At 39.6% G+C, this 23,466-nt stretch overlaps 1 protein-coding gene across 1 annotated transcript; it reads right to left on the reverse strand.

Annotated features, from left to right (window-relative positions):
- Positions 1-7,035: 7,035 nt before the first annotated feature.
- Positions 7,036-23,194, reverse strand: LOC117332371 (serine/threonine-protein kinase MARK2-like). Its single transcript, XM_033891258.1, has 12 exons — positions 22,840-23,194; positions 22,371-22,478; positions 20,051-20,250; positions 19,498-19,553; positions 19,073-19,205; positions 18,392-18,510; positions 15,401-15,534; positions 9,381-9,585; positions 8,748-8,965; positions 8,053-8,433; positions 7,432-7,613; positions 7,036-7,315 (listed from the first exon to the last, which is right to left on the reverse strand). The coding sequence occupies exons 1-12, from the start codon at positions 23,146-23,148 to the stop codon at positions 7,171-7,173; spliced, it is 2,190 nt and encodes a 729-aa protein (XP_033747149.1). The 5' UTR covers positions 23,149-23,194; the 3' UTR covers positions 7,036-7,170.
- Positions 23,195-23,466: the final 272 nt, after the last annotated feature.

The raw sequence follows: 23,466 nt of genomic DNA on the forward strand, positions 1-23,466 counted from the left end.
TGAATTTGTTTTAGTTGTTATTTTATTTAGTATTTTAGAGTAAACACACGTATTTCATTGCCAAACAATTACGGTCATCAGTGCTGGTTCTCACACTACCCTTCTATGCTTCGATTACTGGGGCAAAGTCCGACGAATTCCGAATAGCATAAAACACCGCAGCGCCCCCATACTGCATAATGAGGAACTAAAGAATAAGATGGCCAACAATCACAAAGTGAACGCGAATGCCGATAATGCAATACTGAATGTTGACCTAGCGAATACCGGATTGCGCAATGCAAACTCGTAATGACTGTTGACGACTGGAATAATCAAACTGCAATATGCAATCTTAACACTGAATACATGAATGATAATAAAGGAAATGATAGGTTCAATTCGCATAACACAATGTTAATGTTGCACACAAGAATGCAATAACTGATAGTGTAATATTTACTTGAATTCCGTTCCATATGAAATCGCCGTTCTGGTGACGTAGAGTCAAATTTTATATCCCAATATACACTACTTTGTTTCAGAAAATAGCTATTTGAAAGTGGAAGGTTGTTAAACCTGAGTTTCTAACCAGGCCAATAATATAGCATCCATATGCATGCTGCTAATACATATATCTACACCAACAAGGGTTACATTTTATAAATATTGATATTTTCGAAGATGATTTTGTAAAAATGTGACGGTTCCCGGGACGGGGTAATCTATTTGTGGATGACATTTCTCTCTTAATGCAGAGTAGAAGTGTTATGTGACAGTTTGAATCGTAATACATGTATGTAGAACACTAATGTTGTACTAACTACGCGACTTCATACATATACTGTAAGCTTCAGAAGTATGTCCATTAAACACGCAAAATTGTATTCTTTCGTGTAGGTCAAAGGTCAAAATGTTGACCAGAATGACCCACTTTCGATACAAGACACTGCTTTGCCAAGGTAAACTCATACCCCATGTATGAAGTTGCATTGACATTAATTAAGTGTAGGAGAAAGAGGACGGACATACAGACAAGATTGAGTTATGGTGTGTAGTCTTTTGTCTGTGAACTTGTGGGGTGCAACGCACATGTTTTAATGAGCTATGGACATCACATTTAATTTCCGTTCATTCTGTCGCTAAAAAAAGCACATGCGCAGTGAGGTTTAATGGTGAAATATAGGGAAAACACAAAATTACATTAAATTTCATCTTCTATAGGCGGCGAAGATATTTGTACGTAATGATCTGAGTAAATGCGGAATGACGGACGAACGAACAAAATGCAAAACTACATGTATAGTCCCCTAGTTCCTGGTGGGGGACTAATTATGAATTTCTAATTATCAAGCCTTGGCTAGCGAAGATGACTAAGCCTTGTGCGAATCTAATATCAATGCTGAAAACGTGTCACAAACACAATCTGTCCTGTTACCCCTATCGCTCCATGACTAGACTATAGCAACGTAATTAAAAAAAAACCATAATGAACACATTTCGAACATAGAAATACGAATTTTAAGTTTCATGCGGTGTCGATGATGTGGAAAAGTGATAGGACAGGTAGGTGTATTCATCCAAGTAAAATTACACTATAATACATTTACCTGCAGGCTTGCCTTAGGCTGGAAATGTCTTTTTCGCAGACGACTAAAATGAATTAAAATGCAGATCGGACAAATTCCAGTGTTCAGTTTTTATGGGACACCAAAAATATAAAAGCTTTAAAATATATATTAAAATAAAATATACCCATTGTAACACAAGAAACAAATTTCATTTTTATATAAGGCTTCGCGTTTTTGCCTGTAACATCACTCGATTTTTCAGGTGGGTATTCTATATTGAGCGCCGCTCGTTTCAACTATATTTTGTACCCGTATGAAATATAGAAGTAGGTGAACTTTCGACCCCGGGCAACTGACACAGGCTGTACAAGAGCAGTGGTTTGAATTCCCACGTTTAAAACGGCTTATTGTCATACATTGTGTTTTGTCATAATGCCCATTTTGCAAAGAGAAATGAAGAAAATTTACTTCAAAACGCAGAAAGTCATTTGTAAAATATTTGACAATAGATCTGCAAAGCACTTCTTGGAACATTCTGTGATCGCTTGACTCAATGTTAATTTTCGTGCCAACTGCCTTTTTCTAGGATGTTGTCAAAGTCTATATACAATGTAGCTGAATTATTTGAATTATTTTTCTCCTCTGAATTGTATCATTTGATATCCAGTATTTCCATGAGGGGTGTGACGTCACGAGGTATGGTGGAAGTCGGATAGAACATCTGCTCGTAACATATTTCTTTATTTTATGCTAAAGAGAGGTTTTAACCGCAAAAATGAGTGGAAGACGGTCGGGTTGCCGGGTTAGAGGAGGAAGAGGGGCAAACTCTGCCTCAAGGAGTAGCTTTGGAGGGGTAAATAGGTTTGCTGGATTTGAGCGGGAGCTACCCGGTGACGGCGGTGCTCAAAATGGCCACGACGACAGTGGATTCCAGTTGGTTCAGTCGAAGAGACAACGAAACAGTCCCGGTGGTAGTAAAGTTGACACAGCACTGGACTTGTCCAGATTCGAGTCTCTTTCTTTGGACGAGAATTTAAGCTCTATGATGAAAAAACTGTTGAAGCTTTACGGAATTGAAAACTCCCTTAGCACGAGCCCCACTCGATTTGCACTCTTCTCAGAAGAGAAGCCTTCTAAGAAGATCGCATTCCATTATAATATATGTTATGTTTATATCGAAACCTACGTGGGGCAGTTGCCAGGTACTGACCGTAGGCCGGTGGTTTTTCTCCGGGTACTCCGGCTTTCCTCCACCTCCAAAACCTGGCACGTCCTTAAATGACCCTGGCTGTTAATAGGACGTTAAACAAAAACAAACCAAATATATCGACCCCCCATATATTTTATACATACATTACTATTGTAACGTGTCCCTGTGGTTGAACACGTCGCCATCTTGTTTTCCGGTGCTTCCAGACCGGCAGGAATTTACCGCGATCGCACGTGCCGAAATTGCGCGCCCATTTTCGGGACACAATCAAGTAATTTTGCCGCTTTGCCTTGAGTACAAGGGTTTGATTTAGAGGCTAGAAATCGTCGTAATGATTCAGATAGTGAACAGCGGTGAAGAATTTTATTAAAAACGCACTGAAAATTGAAGACGGGCATAATTTTTTTTATTAAGAGAGCTCATCGAGTTGGCAGGCCTGTGCGCGCACGTGGAAGTAGTGGTGTTGATGGACAGGTCAATGTGAAACCACGCCCACTTATCGCAGGGTTTCGAGACTATAGCGATATCGAACAAATCATGGCTCAAGTCAGTCTACTCAAGGCCACGGGTTTCGGTGTTGGCAGAGATTATCCCAAAGACATTCAGGCAGCAAGAGAGGAGTTGTTGGGGGATCCGAGACAGGCAAAATCAAGTAAAAAGGAAGCTAAAATTGTATATCCAGCCAATGTAGTAAAGGATTGTTTACCAGAGTGGAACCAAGTACTATAACGACGGGCGGCAGCTAATTGGTCAAGAAGGGACGGGAGCGGGAACCAATAGCACACGCGGACAGATCAGAGGACGGAACAAGCAGCGAGTGTGAACAGGATTAGGACCTCGAGGGGTACACGGACGAGCACGATCAGAAGACCAATCGCGATAGAACTGTCCGATGTGTTTATATGAACTCACAGGGGTTAGTTACAAAAAGAAGTAACAAGTTGAACAGTGATTTTTATGAAAACCTATTCGTATTAAACGACATTTTATTGTTTACTGAGACGTGGTCGTCTGATTTACGAGATTTGAATGTTGCCTATTTTACATACTTTCCGCTGCATATGACTGAATATTTAAAAAATACGAAACATGATTCCGGCGGACTTATTGTTAATGCTTGAGATACAATCTCTCCAGGTATCAATCTCATCAGTAGGGATTCTGATGACATTATTATTTTAGAATTGTCAAAACATTTTTTTCGGTTTTGTGAATGACATTTATCTATGCTTGTGCTATGTATTGCCAGTTAGTTCTAGTAGAAGGACGTTTGTTAACGCAGATAAAACTGAACGTTTAAGCAATTTGATTTTAGATATTGATAATTTTAATTGTTGGTTATATGAATGCTAGAACATGTGATTCTGCAGACTACATTGAAGGAGACAGCAGTAGTTATTTACCAGTTGACTCTGAGTATTTTGAGGATAAAATTATACCTCGCAGTTCTATAGATTTAGATTGAGTAAATGAGAATGGTCATAAATTACTTTATTTCTGCAAAATGTCAGGGTTGCGGATTGTGAATGGTAGGATAGGTATGGATGCTGGTATTGGTAATTATACCTGTATGAACGAACGTGGTAAACGTTTAATTGATTATGTTTTGACGTCACCACGGCTATTTCCTCCGTTGTTTTCTAATTTTGAAGTTGGTCTACCAAATGTCTTCAGCGACCATATGTCTATTTCTTTTTTGCTATTTACAAAGGCTACATCAGTAAGGTTATACTCTATCAAATGATTCGAAGACTAAATATTACAAGTGGAAACCTGAGATGTCTGATATGTACATACAAAATCTAGGTAAAGATGAACGTCAGTCGTTACTTCTTCAGATGAATGATCTAATTGAACATGATGAAGTGGACTGTATCGGTAAGGCAGTGGAAACATTTAATGAAGCTTTGTGTATAGCAGCTGACCCTATTATGTCAAATGTCATATGGCCTCAAACTAATACCAGAAACGAGAGAAAGACCTGCATTCCTTGGTATAGTGAGACCTGTAAACAGTTAAGGTCATTAGTTTTTGATAAATTAAATTTATATCGACATGAAAAAACGGATGAAAATATATTGTGTATGGTTACTGCTAGGAATGAGTTCAAAAGAGTTCAAGAGTTCAATAGAAAATGTCGATTGAAACATGATAATGAGAAAACATTAGTTTGTTAAATGCGAGTGTCAATAACTCAAAAGAGTATTGGAAGTTACTGAAGGTCTCTCCTGTTTTTCAGTTCTATAAATAACCTAGAGGATCCCCCTTTTTTAACCAGATGGGAGAAATTGCAGGTCCAGATTTAGTGTTGAATGAGTGTTTAAGCAATGGAAGTAACGTTTTATTGCCACACATGTGTTCGCTGTTCAATGCTATTTTAGAAAAGGGGAATTTCCAGCTGTGTGGTCTGAAGGCTATGTATTACCCATTCATAAGAAGGGGGATAAATCTTATGTTAGTAATTATGGGGGGGGGGGGGGGGGGGGGGGGGGGGGGGTACAAAGATTTTGAATAGTAGGCTAACAAGCTGGGCGGAAAAATACAAAGTGTATGTTGATGCACAAGCTGGTCTCTCAGAGCTGGACATATTACAGTTGATAATATCTTCATTTTGCATGGTTTAGTTTCATGTTTTATTAATAAGAAGAAAACGTTATACTGTACTTTTTTAGATTTTTCTAAAGCGTTTGACTACGTAGTAAGAAACAATTTGTGGTTGAAACTAATCAAGCTAGGAATCAGAGGCAAGATATTGGATATTGTAAAATCAATGTATAAATCTGTTAAAGCTATGTGATCGGGGAATTGGGGTAGAGCTCAATAAAATACAATCAACGAGGCTTCTCATGGATGTCTCCCGTTTTATTCTTCCTCTCTCTCCAAAAAGTGTTCTTTTCTTACAAAAGAGGTTAACAAGGGAAACAACTCATGTACAAATGGAGTTGAATTATCTCCCCTTGACTGTATCTCCTCACACCATATACATAACACTAGAGTAAAAATAGGAAACGACGTTTCTGAAGATTTCCAGTGTGTGACGCGGGTTAAACAAGGGGAAAGTTTATCCCCATTTTTATTTGCTATGTACGTGAATGATCTTGAGCAAGAACTTATTTGGAAGGGTTGCGAGGGAGTTTCAGTGGGATTTTTGAAATTATTTATACTTTTGTATGCCGAGTGTCGAGAAATCTAGAGTTATGGTATTTAGAAAAGGGGTAAAGGTCCAAGTAAATTGAGAGAAGAAATATTTAGATATTGTGAATATTAAAAAAATCAGAATTCTTTAACAAAGTTGCGTGTATCATCACATGCATTAAACATAGAAGCAAGAAGATGGAATCGTCCTAACCCAATTCCTTCAGAAAATCGATATTGTATTGTGTGTACTACTACAATTGAAAATGAATATCACTTTGTTTTGGAAATGTCCATTATACACAGAGATACGATCAAAGTTCTTGAGAAGGAAATACTGTGTTAGACCAAATGCATTTAAGTTTATTGATCTCATGTCGTCAGAAGACACAAACATTGTTCACAATTTGGCTATATATATCTACAAATCTAATGAAATAACAAATGAAAGATTATTTAACTGATTTTGTTATGTAATGTTCGAGTACCCTTCGCTTACGTATACTATATTGGTTTTGTTAGATTGTTACATGCATAGGCTAACTGAATTATTACTGTTCCTTATTGTACTTATTAAAGTGTTACTACTCACTCGTACATCGAATTTCCACCATAGATTGTAATTGTTTTGTATATGCTCAAAGGCAATATTGCCTAATGCGAATAAAGACAATACAATACACGAAGTGCTCAATCCAACCAAATACCTGCTAATTTAAAACGCGTTCATACTTATTTTAATGCAAATTCGTCTCTGCTTTATCTAGTAACTGACTGCATGAATTACAAATTCATATTCGTTAAACTTGCTAGATCCAGATTTATTTATATACATTTGGTGTAATGTTACTCTCTGTCGGACTTACGTACACTTTGTACATCGATGTATATCGATTATCGGATTTCAATAACCTTTAGTTGTCGTCCGACTACAATTTCATCCTCCACGACAAGATTCGTGTATATACGTATATTCTGTATATATTTGTACTGATAAACCGTAAGGTTTAATGAAGGTAATAAATTAATTGAATTGAATACATATGTATCCATGCTACGATGACCTTGACCTCTGACACATCAATCGAACATCCTCGTGTTATTACAGTATATCTGTCACGAAATCAAAATAAAAACGCAGAAGATTAGAACAATTTAATCAGTTTAAATATCTTCTCTGTGAACAACCATAACTCAGACGGAATTAATAATAATGAGTGAACATTTTGGTTTCTCTTAAAATTTAACTGAAGGAAGTTGGAACAACACCATCCATTAGGTACAAGAATGGACGATGACCCTTTGGCGATGTTTCTTCATTCGGGGACAGAAAGGCATGCGCCGGTTACCATGGTACGGCCTGTACACTTCGGTCACATGGTGCTTGACCGTTTGGCCCATCAGTGGCGGTAACGGTTGTCTGTAGGGACGGAAAAGCATGTATTTTTAGTAGATCAACGGATTTACAATGTGGTATGTGTATGTAAATAGACATACATGTATACGTTATTGTAACAGGGTTAATTTGAGACTTACGGCTCGGTTGGCGATGTCATCTTCGATGTTTCGTCTTCAAACTTGAACTTTGGTTTGGCTTTGATTCTGGAACCCTCGCCTTGTGGTGTAACCTCTGTTGCGCGTGGAGTGCATGACTTGGTATTGGTCGATCTTGTAACTGCTGACTTAGATATTCCAGGACTAGCCGATGTAACTGTCACCTGTGAACGTAATAGAAATGATGAATGCCTGATGTTTCCCCGGCGTTTAATACGTGACACTGAATAACGAGTTTAAGGTTTCTCTAGACGTTGGTAGTTTGAAAGTGAATCGTCTTGCTCGACACAATAATCAAATGAAGCATTTAATTTTCATTTAATTTTTTTATATATGCATTATGTTTCTAGCTTGTGAAATAAACTTATATTATCTTGATTTAATATAGAATTATTATTTTCCAGGAAATGGCGAATGATATGCAAAATAAATTCTTTTAAAAAGGATAAACGCATTAGTACATTAGCCTAAAAATATTTTCTAAACTAGTTGTGAATTGGATATCCCTTCTTGATAAGTTAAATAAAGAAAGACACAATTGAGTGAGTTATTTTCCCTTGACGCTATTTTAACTTCACATATAGTAGATGATACGATCCTCACCTTCGTTCTACCAAGAACGACGTTGGCAGATTTTGGTGTCATTTGTTTTTTCGATCCTTCTACGGGGTATTTGGTAGTCCCATTCCGCATTTTGTTTGTGGCGGGTCGTTTGGCACGTAACCTGTATGGGAACCCACGTGATTTGTTTTCGGTATTTTCCGACTTTGCACCTGTTGAACCGGCACGAGGCTTTTGTGTAGTAAGCATTCCATTGCTTCCTGAACATGATGAACATTTGCTGTCTGACTTCGGCTTAACCTTACTATCGATGTTGCCGACTGTTCGTGCTTTTCCGGAAGTTTCTGGTTTGCCACTTTTCACTGAGGTACATTTAGAATCGCCACCAGAGGCGTTGATAGTTTCAGAATGGTCCCGAAGAAGCTATACAATTAATAAAAGACAAATAAACAGATTATATTGAAATGTTCAGTAAAATACAAACTAAATACACATTTCAATTAGGAGATTAATCAACATTTGAAAAGTTGAAAAGCATACAATTAATTTTATGTATCTTATGTTAATATCCTTAACCATTAATACATAGTGCATTGCTTGATTTCAAACTTTGACAGTTTTCCAGACCATCCAACTACATCATTTATAGATAATATTTAATCAACAGGAATTTACCTCTCTTGTTTGTTATTACTTCCTTTAGACAGTATGCTGGAAGGACACGCATGCGCACTCACCTTATTATACATGAACCAAAGTGGCATCTGTTTGCAGACACCACCTTCCTTGCCAGTACACGGCGTTGGTGAAGGTTCCAAGTTATCCTTATTCATCATTACCAGCTGGGCAATGTATCGGAAGTTGGGATTAGTAGTCGTCGGAGTGCTTGGGCTACTTTCTTTCTTGTCCTTTTCCGCCTTTGGCCATGTGTGTGGTCTTAGTGGAACTTTCGGACCTGCATCAACGTAAAGAACATTTAGCATAAAATATTTGCTTTCTTCTGTGTTTTGATTAGCGGACAAAACAGAAAGCCGTTTTTAATGTACTTTAAGTATTGTATGTCGGAGTGATAGTTTTGACGCACATATGTGTGTCCATATAAAAAGTATATCTCGTGATTAAATGGATAAGTTTATAGTATTTTCATTTAATTTCGTAGAGGCATTCGTGACAAATTTATGTCGCTGCGATTCCTAGGCGCAATACCTCACTTATGCTTACATTTGTAGCTTCCGTTTCGTTAAGATCAATTTCTAATCACAGTAAAGAATTCGAAGTCGTAAACGAAGGACAGTTATGTATGTACATCCCTATTAGAAAACTATATAGGGGATTAATAAAATGTGTACACTAATCAAATGGTAACTCACTCGGTCTGGTATTTCTTCTGCTTTTCAATGTCACAGTTTCACCAGCCGTTTTGTTCACGGTTACAGTTCGTGTTGACGGGTCAGAGTGACCGTTCTTTGGTGACGCCTTAAAACAGATGGGTTTGGATCGGCGTGGTACGCTTATTTGTTCAACACGTAGATTGTCGATATCTGGCGCGACTTCCTTCTGACATTTGTATGGGTTCTAGAAATAAATAGATGCCAGGATATAATAAAAGTCAAGGCAAAAGGACATGTACATGTATACTAGTAACATGCAAAATACACAGAAGATTTAGGACTTGGAAATATTTATAAAGTGATAGATAGATATATAAATCACTATTATAGTGAAACATGTTCTTCAGGTTGGTATGGATAGCTATATAATAGAACCAATAACGTTATTACTGCTGACGTTTCGATCACAGCGCTGTTATCATAATCAGACTTGAATGACCAGTATATGGCGTGTGTACACCAAGGTGGTAGTAGGTGTGTACGAGATGATACCTATCGACGATTATTTCCATCGCGTACGCACTTGTGGTTACCATCTCGTACATACTTATTGGTACCATCTCATACACACTTATATTGTTACAATCTCGTACACACTTATTGTTACCATCTCGTACACACTTATTGTTATATCTCGTACACACTTATTGTTACCATCTCGTACACACTTATTGTTACCATCTCGTACACACTTATTGTTACCATATCGTACACACTTATTGTTACCATATCGTACACACTTATTGTTACCATCTCGTACACACTAATTGTTACCATCTCGTACACACTTATTGTTACCATCTTGCACACACTTATTGTTACATCTCCTACACACTTATTGTTACCATCTCATACACACTTATTGTTACCATATCGTACACACTTATTGTTACCATATCGTACACACTTATTGTTACCATCTCGTACACACTTATTGTTACCATATCGTACACACTTATTGTTACCATATCGTACACACTTATTGTTACCATCTCGTACACGCTTATTGTTACCATCTTGCACACACTTATTGTTACATCTCGTACACACTTATTGTTACCATATCGTACACACTTATTGTTACCATATCGTACACACTTATTGTTATCATCTCGTACACACTTATTGTTACCATCTCGTACACACTTATTGTTACCATCTCGTACACACTTATGGTTAACATCTCGTACACACTTATTGTTACCATCTCGTACACACTTATTGTTACCATCTCGTACACGCTTATTGTTACCATATCGTACACACTTATTGTTACCATCTTGCACACACTTATTGTTACATCTCCTACACACTTATTGTTACCATCTCCTACACACTTATTGTTACCATATCGTACACACTTATTGTTACCATCTCGTACACACTTATTGTTACCATCTCGTACACACTTATTGTTACCATCTCGTACACACTTATTGTTACCATCTTGCACACACTTATTGTTACATCTCCTACACACTTATTGTTACCATCTCATACACACTTATTGTTACCATATCGTACACACTTATTGTTACCATATCGTACACACTTATTGTTACCATCTCGTACACACTTATTGTTACCATATCGTACACACTTATTGTTACCATCTCGTACACACTTATTGTTATCATCTCGTACACACTTATTGTTACCATCTCGTACACACTTATTGTTACCATCTCGTACACACTTACTGTTACCATCTTGTACACACTTATTGTTACCATCTCGTACACACTTAATGTTACCATCTCGTACACACTTATTGTTACCATCTCGTACACGCTTATTGTTACCATATCGTACACACTTATTGTTACCATCTTGCACACACTTATTGTTACATCTCCTACACACTTATTGTTACCATCTCCTACACACTTATTGTTACCATATCGTACACACTTATTGTTACCATCTCGTACACACTTATTGTTACCATCTCGTACACACTTATTGTTACCATCTCCTACACACTTATTGTTATATCTCGTACACACTTATTGTTATATCTCGTACACACTTATTGTTATATCTCGTACACACTTATCATTACCATCTCGTACACACTTATTGTTACTATCTTACACACTAATTGTCACCATCTCGAACACACTTATGGTTACCATCTCGTACACACTTATCACCTTGGTATACACACATTATACCATCTCGTACACACTTATTGTCACCATCTCGAACACACTTATGGTTACCATCTCGTAAACACTCATTGTTACAATCTCGTACACACTTACCACCTTGGTTTACACACACTATACTGGCCATTCATGTGTAAGGAATATAACAGAGCTGTTATTGAAATGTCACTAGCAATAACTGTATTGGTTGTGTTAGATAACCTTTTATATAACCTAAACTATTAATTTATCTGCATCACACAGTGATTGCTTCGTCCATGAAAGGTCTCGGATGGACTTACCAAATAAATATTTTGGTGAAATTTTGACCTCTGATAATAAAAATGCAACCAAATTTATATTGTTAGTATCTAAACACCAAGTTCCCTTAACAAGATGATATTTTCCAGGACCAACCCATGTCCCCAACTTACTATCAACCCCACGTACACAACATACTATCAACCCCACGTCCACAACTTACTATCAACCCCACGTCCACAACTTACTATCAACCCCACGTCCACAACTTACTATCAACCCCACGTCCACAACCTACTATCAACCCCACGTCCACAACCTACTATCAACCCCACGTCCACAACCTACTATCAACCCCACGTCCACAACCTACTATCAACCCCACGTCTACAACTTACTATCAACCCCACGTACACAACCTACTATCAACCCCACGTCCACAACCTACTATCAACCCCACGTCCACAACCTACTATCAACCCCACGTCCACAACCTACTATCAACCCCACGTCTACAACCTACTATCAACCCCACGTCCACAACCTACTATCAACCCCACGTCCACAACTTACTATCAACCCCACGTCCACAACCTACTATCAACCCCACGTCCACAACCTACTATCAACCCCACGTCCACAACTTACTATCAACCCCACGTCCACAACTTACTATCAACCCCACGTCCACAACTTACTATCAACCCCACGTCCACGACTTACTATCAACCCCACGTCCACAACCTACTATCAACCCCACGTCCACGACTTACTATCAACCCCATGTCCACAACCTACTATCAACCCCACGTCCACAACCTACTACCAACCCCACGTCCACAACATACTATCAACCCCACGTCCACAACATACTATCAACCCCACGTCCACGACTTACTATCAACCCCATGTACACAACATACTATCAACCCCACGTCCACAACCTACTATCAACCCCACGTCCACAACATACTATCAACCCCGTGTACACAACATACTATCAACCCCACGTCCACAACCTACTATCAACCCCACGTCCACGACTTACTATCAACCCCACGTCCACAACTTACTATCAACCCCACGTCCACAACTTACTATCAACCCCACGTCCACAACCTACTATCAACCCCACGTCCACAACTTACTATCAACCCCACGTCCACAACATACTATCAACCCCACGTCCACAACCTACTATCAACCCCACGTCCACAACATACTATCAACCCCACGTCCACAACCTACTATCAACCCCACGTCCACAACATACTATCAACCCCGTGTACACAACCTACTATCAACCCCACGTCCACAACCTACTATCAACCCCACGTCCACAACTTACTATCAACCCCACGTCCACAACCTACTATCAACCCCACGTCCACAACATACTATCAACCCCACGTCCACAACTTACTATCAACCCCACGTCCACAACTTACTATCAACCCCACGTCCACAACCTACTATCAACCCCACGTCCACAACTTACTATCAACCCCACGTCCACAACCTACTATCAACCCCACGTCCACAACCTACTATCAACCCCACGTCCACAACCTACTATCAACCCCACGTCCACAACCTACTATCAACCCCACGTCCACAATCTACTATCAACCCCACGTCCACAACATACTATCAACCCCACGTCCACAACCTACTATCAACCCCACGTCCACGACTTACTATCAACCCCACGTCCCCAACTTACTATCAACCCCACGTCCACAACCTACTATCAACCCCACGTCCACAACTTACTATCAACCCCACGTCCACAACCTACTATCAACCCCACGTCCACAACCTACTATCAACCCCACGTACACAACCTACTATCAACCCCACGTCCACAACCTACTATCAACCCCACGTCCACAACTTACTATCAACCCCACGTCCACAACCTACTATCAACCCCACGTCCACAACCTACTATCAACCCCACGTCCACAACTTACTATCAACCCCACGTCCACGACTTACTATCAACCCCACGTCCACAACTTACTATCAACCCCACGTCCACAACTTACTATCAACCCCGTATCCACGACTTACTATCAACCCCACGTCCACAACCTACTATCAACCCCACGTCCACAACCTACTATCAACCCCACGTCCACAACCTACTATCAACCCCACGTCCACAACTTACTTTCAACCCCACGACTTACTATCAACCCCACGTCCACAACTTACTATCAACCCCACGTCCACGACTTACTATCAACCCCACGTCCACAACCTACTATCAACCCCACGTCCACAACTTACTATCAACCCCACGTCCACAACTTACTATCAACCCCACGTCCATAACCTACTATCAACCCCACGTCCACAACTAACTATCAACCCCACGTCCACAACCTACTATCAACCCCACGTCCACAACCTACTATCAACCCCACGTCCACAACCTACTATCAACCCCACGTCCACGACTTACTATCAACCCCACGTCCATAACCTACTATCAACCCCACGTCCACAACTTACTATCAACCCCACGTCCACAACCTACTATCAACCCCACGTCCACAACTTACTATCAACCCCACGTCCACAACCTACTATCAACCCCACGTCCACAACTTACTATCAACCCCACGTCCACAACTTACTATCAACCCCACGTCCATAACCTACTATCAACCCCACGTCCACAACTTACTATCAACCCCACGTCCACAACCTACTATCAACCCCACGTCCACAACCTACTATCAACCCCACGTCCACAACTTACTATCAACCCCACGTCCACAACTTACTACCAACCCCACGTCCACAACTTACTATCAACCCCACGTCCACAACCTACTATCAACCCCACGTCCACAACCTACTATCAACCCCACGTCCACAACCTACTATCAACCCCGCGTCCACAACTTACTATCAACCCCACGTCCACAACCTACTATCAACCCCACGTCCACAACCTACTATCAACCCCACGTCAACAACCTACTATCAACCCCACGTCAACGACCTACTATCAACCCCACGTCCACAACTTACTATCAACCCCACGTCCACAACTTACTATCAACCCCACGTCAACAACTTACTATCAACCCCATGTCCACAACCTACTATCAATCCCACGTCCACAACTTACTATCAACCCCACGTCCACAACTTACTATCAACCCCACGTCCACAACTTACTATCAACCCCACGTCCACAACCTACTATCAACCCCACGTCTACAACCTACTATCAACCCCATGTACACAACCTACTATCAACCCCACGTCCACGACTTACTATCAACCCCACGTCCACAACCTACTATCAACCCCACGTCCACAACATACTATCAACCCCACGTCCACAACTTACTATCAACCCCACGTCCACAACTTACTATCAACCCCACGTCCACAACCTACTATCAACCCCACGTCCACAACCTACTATCAACCCCGTATCCACGACTTACTATCAACCCCACGTCCACGACTTACTATCAACCCCACGTCCACAACCTACTATCAACCCCATGGCCGAAACTTACTATCAACCCCACGTCCACAACCTACTATCAACCCATGGCCGAAACTTACTATCCATTTAGGCCTGGTCACTTGGCGGGGTATCGGTTTCTTTCCAGTCAACCACGGGTCATCTATGACGTCATCCAGAGGCGGTCTCATGGATGGATGATACTGGAGTAACTTTCGTATCAGAACCATACAATCTAAAAGATAAACCCGGTACGTTCGATATCTCTGGCTTTTTAATGTTAGATTTACTTTCATATTATGTTATATTTTTTAATATAAAAGTTTCTGAAGACATAACCAATAACTTCGCATAGATTTTCTACATAATATAAAAAAAAAGATGGCTATGACCGAGACATGCAAAGAATATTGACATGTAAACGAAATAATTGATAAAACGCGGGCAACATATGGAAAAAAGTATATACTGTAAAGACTTGCAGAGACCATTAAACAAGTATAACAAAGATTCAGTGACTCGGAGGGGTAAGCGTCTCGGCTACATCTATGACAGCCGCCATGTTAATCTTCATCACATCACTCAATATAGATTCCATGGCAATAACAACAGAACGACCAGAATACATCCCAGCATAAGGAAATCAAAAACTTTCCAACACGATGTCGACCTTTACATTCCCTATGGTCTTCGCCATCCCATATATATCAAACCCCTGCATTATTAGTGTTTCCCCCTGGTAGTAGTCTATGACTGATCTATCACTGCTTTAGTTTCGAAGTCTGGAAAACATAAGACCCGTTGAAGACCATTGTATGGCAAACCTTATTGAACATCAATCACGTCCTATAACGAAATATCTTACTTAATATCCGATACTTATTGAAAAGATACAAAATGTATACAATATGGTAAGCGCACTTGAAGATATCTTTAATTTGTTCAATGTTCTTCTTGGAATAATGTTAACTTGGCTTGGAATACAAATGCGTACTAATTACTATTGTCACTGGTACTCCGTACACAAAAAGACAACTTTCTCCCACCATCAGTCCATGGGACACAATATAGATAATTTTAAGACTTGCTAACGAAAGCACCCATGCCTGCCAAGGATACTGAGGTATAATATATAACGAAATCATGAAGTACTATAATCTCACCAAAAGATTTGTTCCACTCTTATCTGAGTTCAAGACAATAAAACCACTAGACTAACCAGACTTCATTTTTTCAAACCCGTAGAAGTGATGACAGAAGTGACTCCAGAAATCGCATTTGTTTTCATTTTTCGGCATAGCCGTATAATTTCCTTTTTGCCCCGGATATGACACGACAGGTGGCGTTACTGGTCAAGATGAAGTATATGATTGGTCAATGTAACGGAAAATGCAAAATGCAATATGCAGTTAAAAACGAAACAAAGTTAAGATTGAATGCAAGCTGAATAAGTGTATGAATCTTTTCAAATGACATATTAATAAACTTACATTCCTGATTCAAATGCAGTCTTATTATCACCAAAAATGAATCAATTTGATATAATTTTGTTATCTGTGCTGAAACGCATTAGATCGTTTATTTATTTCACCAACAGTTTTACATTATAACCACCAGCATTAAAACTATGCCGTTTATCATAAAGATACTCGTGTAGCACAAACAATAGTTTGCACTACACTCAGCTGACTGGTTCATTTTCCTTCAAACCCAGAGGAAAATCCACTTCACCTACAGCATTGCAATATGAAGGATGATATTTGAGAAGACAGTTTTGCAATCGCAGCCACCGAAAGACATTTTTTCTCTCTTCACCTCTTGAATCTCAGTCTCACGAAAGAGCTTCTGAATAACTCATGATACAACTGTCAAGAAGGTGTTGATTACTATCACTGAACACCTGAAATACATCTTGAGCAAAACCCTAAAATAACGTAAATTACTGGACCTTGAATGGCAGCCAGTGTACATACATCTATACACAGACAATAACCGGTACCCCTCGCAACTTGAACCCTGACTGGCCACAGACCATTGACCGGTACCTTTACTTAATGAATCCTGGCTGACCACCAGTGTAAAGGTCTGTACAGTAGTCCCGTGACCGGTACCCCCACTACTTCAACCCTGACTGGCCACCAGTGTAAAAGGTATGTACACAGTCCCATGACCGGTACCCCCACTCCTTCAACCCTGACTGGCCACCAGTGTAAAAGGTATGTACACAGTCCCATGACCGGTACCCCCACTACTTCAACCCTGGCTGGCCACCAGTGTAAAGCTCTGTACAGTAGTCCCGTGACCGGTACCCCCACTACTTCAACCCTGGCTGGCCACCAGTGTAAAAGGTATGTACACAGTCCCGTGACCGGTACCCCCACTACTTCAACCCTGGCTGGCCACCAGTGTAAAGGTCTGTACAGTAGTCCCGTGACCGGTACCCCCACTGCTTCAACCCTGACTGGCCACCAGTGTAAAAGGTATGTACACAGTCCCGTGACCGGTACCCCCACTCCTTCAACCCTGACTGGCCACCAGTGTAAAAGGTATGTACACAGTCCCATGACCGATACCCCCACTACTTCAACCCTGGCTGGCCACCAGTGTAAAAGGTATGTACACAGTCCCATGACCGGTACCCCCACTACTTCAACCCTGACTGGCCACCAGTGTAAAAGGTCTGTACAGTAGTCCCGTGACCGGTACCCCCACTACTTCAACCCTGACTGGCCACCAGTGTAAAAGGTATGTACACAGTCCCGTGACCGGTACCCCCACTCCTTCAATCCTGGCTGACCACCAGTGTAAAAGGTCTGTACACAGTCCCATGACCGGTACCCCCACTACTTCAACACTGAGTGGACATCAGTGTGAAAGGTCTGTACACAGTCCCATGACCGGTACCCCCACTACTTCAACACTGAGTGGACATCAGTGTGAAAGGTCTGTACACAGTCCCACTACTCGAATCCCGACTGTCCATCAGAGTAAACTCATCTGTACACAGACTATCATTCCAACTACTTGAATCCTGACTTGCCACCAGTGTAAAACTTGAACCCATTAAATGTACTATTGCAGACCAAACTCACCAAACGACACGTTCCTCTCAAACCTCAGCCTCTGCATCTTCATCTCCTCCTCCATCTCCATCAGCTGATTGTCATTAAATGGCAGACGACCATTCACCATCGCGAACAAGATAATCCCTCTGTTGTCGTGAACAACAATATTGATACATTTATTATGTAGCTAGTAATTGGTAATATACATATAGTTATTAGCAACGTAATGCTATGCATTATGAAGTGTAATCAATAAGTCTACTGTTAATTTGATGGTGTTGTGTACGTAGTGACATAATGGCTGCGGGAACAGTTATTAGAAACCTGCTGGCCAAGGTAACAGATATTCGTGTTATAAAAGAAGTCACATAATCTTCGTCCATGTTTTTCCTGTTTGGATGTTTTGAAAACCTTTTTTAAGACTTATTTAAAAGAATGTTTTAAAGATTTTTTGTTTTATTTTTTGTCTCCTATTTAAATATTTATTCGGTTATCTACCAAACTATCGCTTTCGTCGCAATTTCCTACAAGGTATTGTTGTTTTGATGCAATGCATTTCTCCTGCGTGTGTTGCACGTTCCTTACCCAAACGTGCATTAAGGAAGTTTCTAGTTCGCCATTACAAAATGTCCATTTTGTATATATCAATAAGTAAATTAGATAAAAACTCCAATCACATATTTTGATATAAATGACATTGAAACTCACAGACTCCATATGTCAGACCGGAAACCATCGTAAGATTTCCCACGAATCACTTCCGGTGCAGTGTATGCGTAAGAACCACAGGAAGTCTTTAGATGGGTGTCGACGTTTCGGACTTGACAGGAAAAGCCGAAATCTGAACGGCAAAAGGAAAAATTTAAAGTTTAAGTTAAAAATATGCGAAACAACTTCTTGCTTACAAGTATTATTAGTGTATCACGGAGCTAGGGCTTCGTGTGTAGTGTTTTTTGCAAAGTTGTTCTCTTTGTCAAACTAATGTTTGAGTGCAAGGTATTTGGCACTTTTGGAGCTTTAAGGTAATGTACACAGCATTAATGTTTAGTTCTTTCTGTGATAACATCATTATTTCTTTGGAGATTTTAAGCACAGACAAACATACTTGATATGTGTAAATAACGAATACTTACCCGTTACCTTGCAATCCAAGTTTTTATCCAGTAAAATGTTTTCACATTTCAAATCTCTGCAAGTAAATCAAATGAGTATGAACTCACAGATTTCTCTGTGGTTAATGAACCTAGCTGCTACTTCGGTAAAGCAATAGCGACATGGCGTTCTACTGTTTTTAAAAGACAAATTCATGTGAATACTTTTTTTTTTTTAATTAAAGATCGATATAACTTTTATTTAAATAATCCATTCTAAAGATTCGTCAGGAGTGTCCACCTGGTGGTATATAATTGAGTCATGGCATCATATTTCAATGTTATGCTATGTTAAATAAAAGTCGTTCATGCATATATACCAAACCTTTACGAAAATATTTAGTCATTAGAATTTCCTTGATTGTTTTTATTTTAGAAACATGGTTTAAGACATTTGATACCTGATCGTACCTGTGAACAATAGGATTGCTGTGAAGACGCTTTACAGCACTACAAACCTGCGAGAAGATTTCACGAGCGGGCTCCTCTGCAATTTATAACATGATTATTTATTATTTTTGATACGTGATCGTACCTGTGAACAATGAGATTGCTATGAAGATGTTGTACGGCACTACAGATCTGTGAGAATATTTTTCGAGCGGGGTCCTCTCCGATCCCTTTCTGGTTCTCCCCAATGTGTTTGTTTATAAGGTCAAGGAGATCCCCGTTTGAGCAATAGTCCATTACCATATACACGTGGTCCTGAGTGGAGAACTGCTCAAACAACCGAACCTTGTGAAGGAAAAAATAATTGGAAAAAAATCACAATTTTACATAGGAAGGGGTGATAAAATATATCCAGTCCATGCGGGGACTCAAACTACTAACCTATATAGTTCTCTAAGCGGATATCACTCCACTTTGACTAAAGGGAAATTCCCATCAATCTTATACATTTACCCTACTCACTCATGGCTTCACCCCCGAAGACATCCATAACCCAAGATATTTAGCTCAAAGATATTCTTTCAATACCCTAAAGCCTGGACTACATAGAGTAGTCAACGGCACCGATTCGGCTAAAGATACAAATGTAGGAGTAATGAAAAACAAATGTTTTCCTTGTTTAAGCTATGTATGGTCTGCTGTTGTATTGTAAGTTTTAGCGTTTTAAACTTGGTAAGGTCTGCTGTTGTATTGTATAGTTTTAGAGTTTTAAACTTGGTAGGGTCAGCTGTTGTATTGTATAGTTTTAGTGTTTTAAACTTGGTAGGGTCTGCTGTTGTATTGTATAGTTTTAGCGTTTTAAACTTGGTAGGGTCTGCTGTTGTATTGTATAGTTTTAGCGTTTTAAACTTGGTAGGGTCTGCTGTTGTATTGTAAAGTTTTAGCGTTTTAAACTTGGTAAGGTCTGCTGTTGTATTGTATAGTTTTAGAGTTTTAAACTTGGTAGGGTCAGCTGTTGTATTGTATAGTTTTAGTGTTTTAAACTTGGTAGGGTCTGCTGTTGTATTGTATAGTTTTAGCGTTTTAAACTTGGTAGGGTCAGCTGTTGTATTGTATAGTTTTAGCGTTTTAAACTTGGTAGGGTCTGCTGTTGTATTGTATAGTTTTTAGAGTTTTAAACTTGGTAGGGTCTGCTGTTGTATTGTATAGTTTTAGCTTTTTAAACTTGGTAGGGTCTGCTGTTGTATTGTATAGTTTTTAGAGTTTTAAACTTGGTAGGGTCTGCTGTTGTATTGTGTAGTTTTTAGCGTTTTAAGCTTGGTAGGGTCTGCTGTTGTATTGTATAGTTTTAGCGTTTTAAACTTGGTAGGGTCTGCTGTTGTATTGTATAGTTTTAGCGTTTTAAACTTGGTAGGGTCTACTGTTGTATTGTGTAGTTTTAGCGTTTTAAACTTGGTAGGGTCTGCTGTTGTATTGTATAGTTTTAGCGTTTTAAACTTGGTAGGGTCTACTGTTGTATTGTGTAGTTTTAGCGTTTTAAACTTGGTAGGGTCTACTGTTTTTGTTGACACGTGTTCTTAGATATAAAACCATCCAAGTTCCTTGTTGTTTTGACGACTTTTTTTTGTCTTGATTTTTGGAGAAAAACAGATGGTGGTATAGCTGGTACCAACCTTTCAACAAATTTGAACATATTTAAAAAAAATGAGGCTAGTGAAAAAGTGTCGGGACACCTTAACTACCCGGTCACTGTAGCCCCTGTGTTTCACATATAAACATACGTTGGAAAGTCATCCTCTATACCCCTATTACATATATATTACATAATCTGTCGTCTTTTTGGATACCGTGACACCAGTTGAAATGAGAAACTTTGCTTGATGTAAACATATTTTGTATTATGGTCACAAGGAAAAGCAATATGATTGTGTACAAGTTATAACAACATAATGTAGATGTTAACATGTTCTCCGAAACAAGTATAACAATATTTTACAATCATAATATTTAAGTCCGTGTGAAAACGTTCGTCTCCAAACAGAAGTGAATAAATGTTGATGTTAACATGTTTACGCCTCTCAAGATCAAAACGAGGACAATCAAAGAAAAAGTGAAATGAGTTCTCACAAGGGATGGCACATAAACATTTAAAACTTGGTATTTTAAAGTACACAATTTTATATTCTCTATTGGTCTGACAATTTTGCTGAATATTTTTCAAAAAGTACCCCCCCCCCCCCCCCCTCTTTTCACTCACTCTGTCACTCATGAATTATGTAACCTGTATCCTTTTCTCTCACCACAGGTGCCACAAAACGTATTCTTGCATCTGAACGACTATACACTATTTCTAAGCATACACTGAAAGTATAAAACACTTTCAATACAATCATATTTTTTCTAACAAGATGTAACGACATGCGTAGGATATTGAATTATTGTACCATATCGTTTAGACTACTCACAATGTGTGGGTGAGGCGGGTTCTTCAAATGGTTGGACAACTCACGAGGCATGAACTTTAACAGGAAGTCTTTCGGTACCTGCTTTTTGTCAATAATCTTTATCGCCACCTGAAGTATTCAAGTTGTCGAATTAAAATAGCACTGAATATCAATATCTATACAGACACGTGTATCTATTCATCTATCATGTCTTCGGAATTGGTTGTAGGCGATGATTGCTAAAGAAAAGCTCAAAAAATCAAAACTAGACAAAACATCCAAGTTCGTTCCAGAAATGAATTTCAATGTTAAACATTCTTATTTCAGTTGTTCATATTGTATGCCAATTTGTACCACTCTTTATTTTTGTCAGTTTTCTAAAGGAAACATGTGTCTAAAATCATCAGGAATGATCTCTCTCTAATTGTTGATTCATAATACAAAATGTAAATTAACTGATACAAATATATAGTATATCAAATAGACCTACGTCCATTTTCCCCGACTCCCCCGCGATGTCTGCCATGGTCTGGTTTCTGGCCAGTTTGCTTGGCATGACCTCGGCCTTCTTGACCTTGGCGTACGCCCCTTCTCCCAGAGCATCAGTGAGGTGGTAACCATGATTGGTGCAATCAGCGTTCACGAGATCTGTAGACCGGTCCGACTGGGACTGGGTCTTGTATTCAAAGATGGAGGCCGACTTTCCCGACCGATTTCCGGGATCAACGCGCTTATATGGGTACGCTACAGGTCTGGTATGCCTCTTCTCGGCATGCCCTCTCACCGTACTGTCCTTCATGCTGAAAATTCACCCTTTCATCCCATCACCGCATGCACATCATTTCCATCTCAACGTGACGTCAACATGGTCTATTATTGATGACGTCACAGTCCAATCTAGTTTATAATTGTTGATGACGTCATAGATTACATGCAAATGTCAAATAGATACTGAACACATTCAGAGCCATTTTCAGCGAAGTCTTTTAAATCTGCGCCTCCCGAGTAGCAAGAACTTACAATAGTACGTCCCTGATTGTGGTAACATATACAGTATTTCTTTTCCTCTTCTGGGAATTGAACTCTGGGTCTCTGTCATATGATTACTAGTCCCAGG

Source organism: Pecten maximus, chromosome 8 (genome assembly GCF_902652985.1).
Source record: "Pecten maximus chromosome 8, xPecMax1.1, whole genome shotgun sequence".
NCBI classification, from domain to species: domain Eukaryota; kingdom Metazoa; phylum Mollusca; class Bivalvia; order Pectinida; family Pectinidae; genus Pecten; species Pecten maximus.

Coding starts and splice junctions, on each gene's coding strand:
- LOC117332371 (XM_033891258.1), bottom strand. CDS start 23,148: ATGAAGGACAGTACGGTGAGAGGGCATGCCGAGAAGAGGCATACCAGA. Junction 22,479..22,839: donor GGGAGTCGGGGAAAATGGAC/GTAGGTCTATTT, acceptor TGAATACTTCAG/GTGGCGATAAAGATTATTGA. Junction 7,316..7,431: donor ATGACATCGCCAACCGAGCC/GTAAGTCTCAAA, acceptor CCGTCCCTACAG/ACAACCGTTACCGCCACTGA.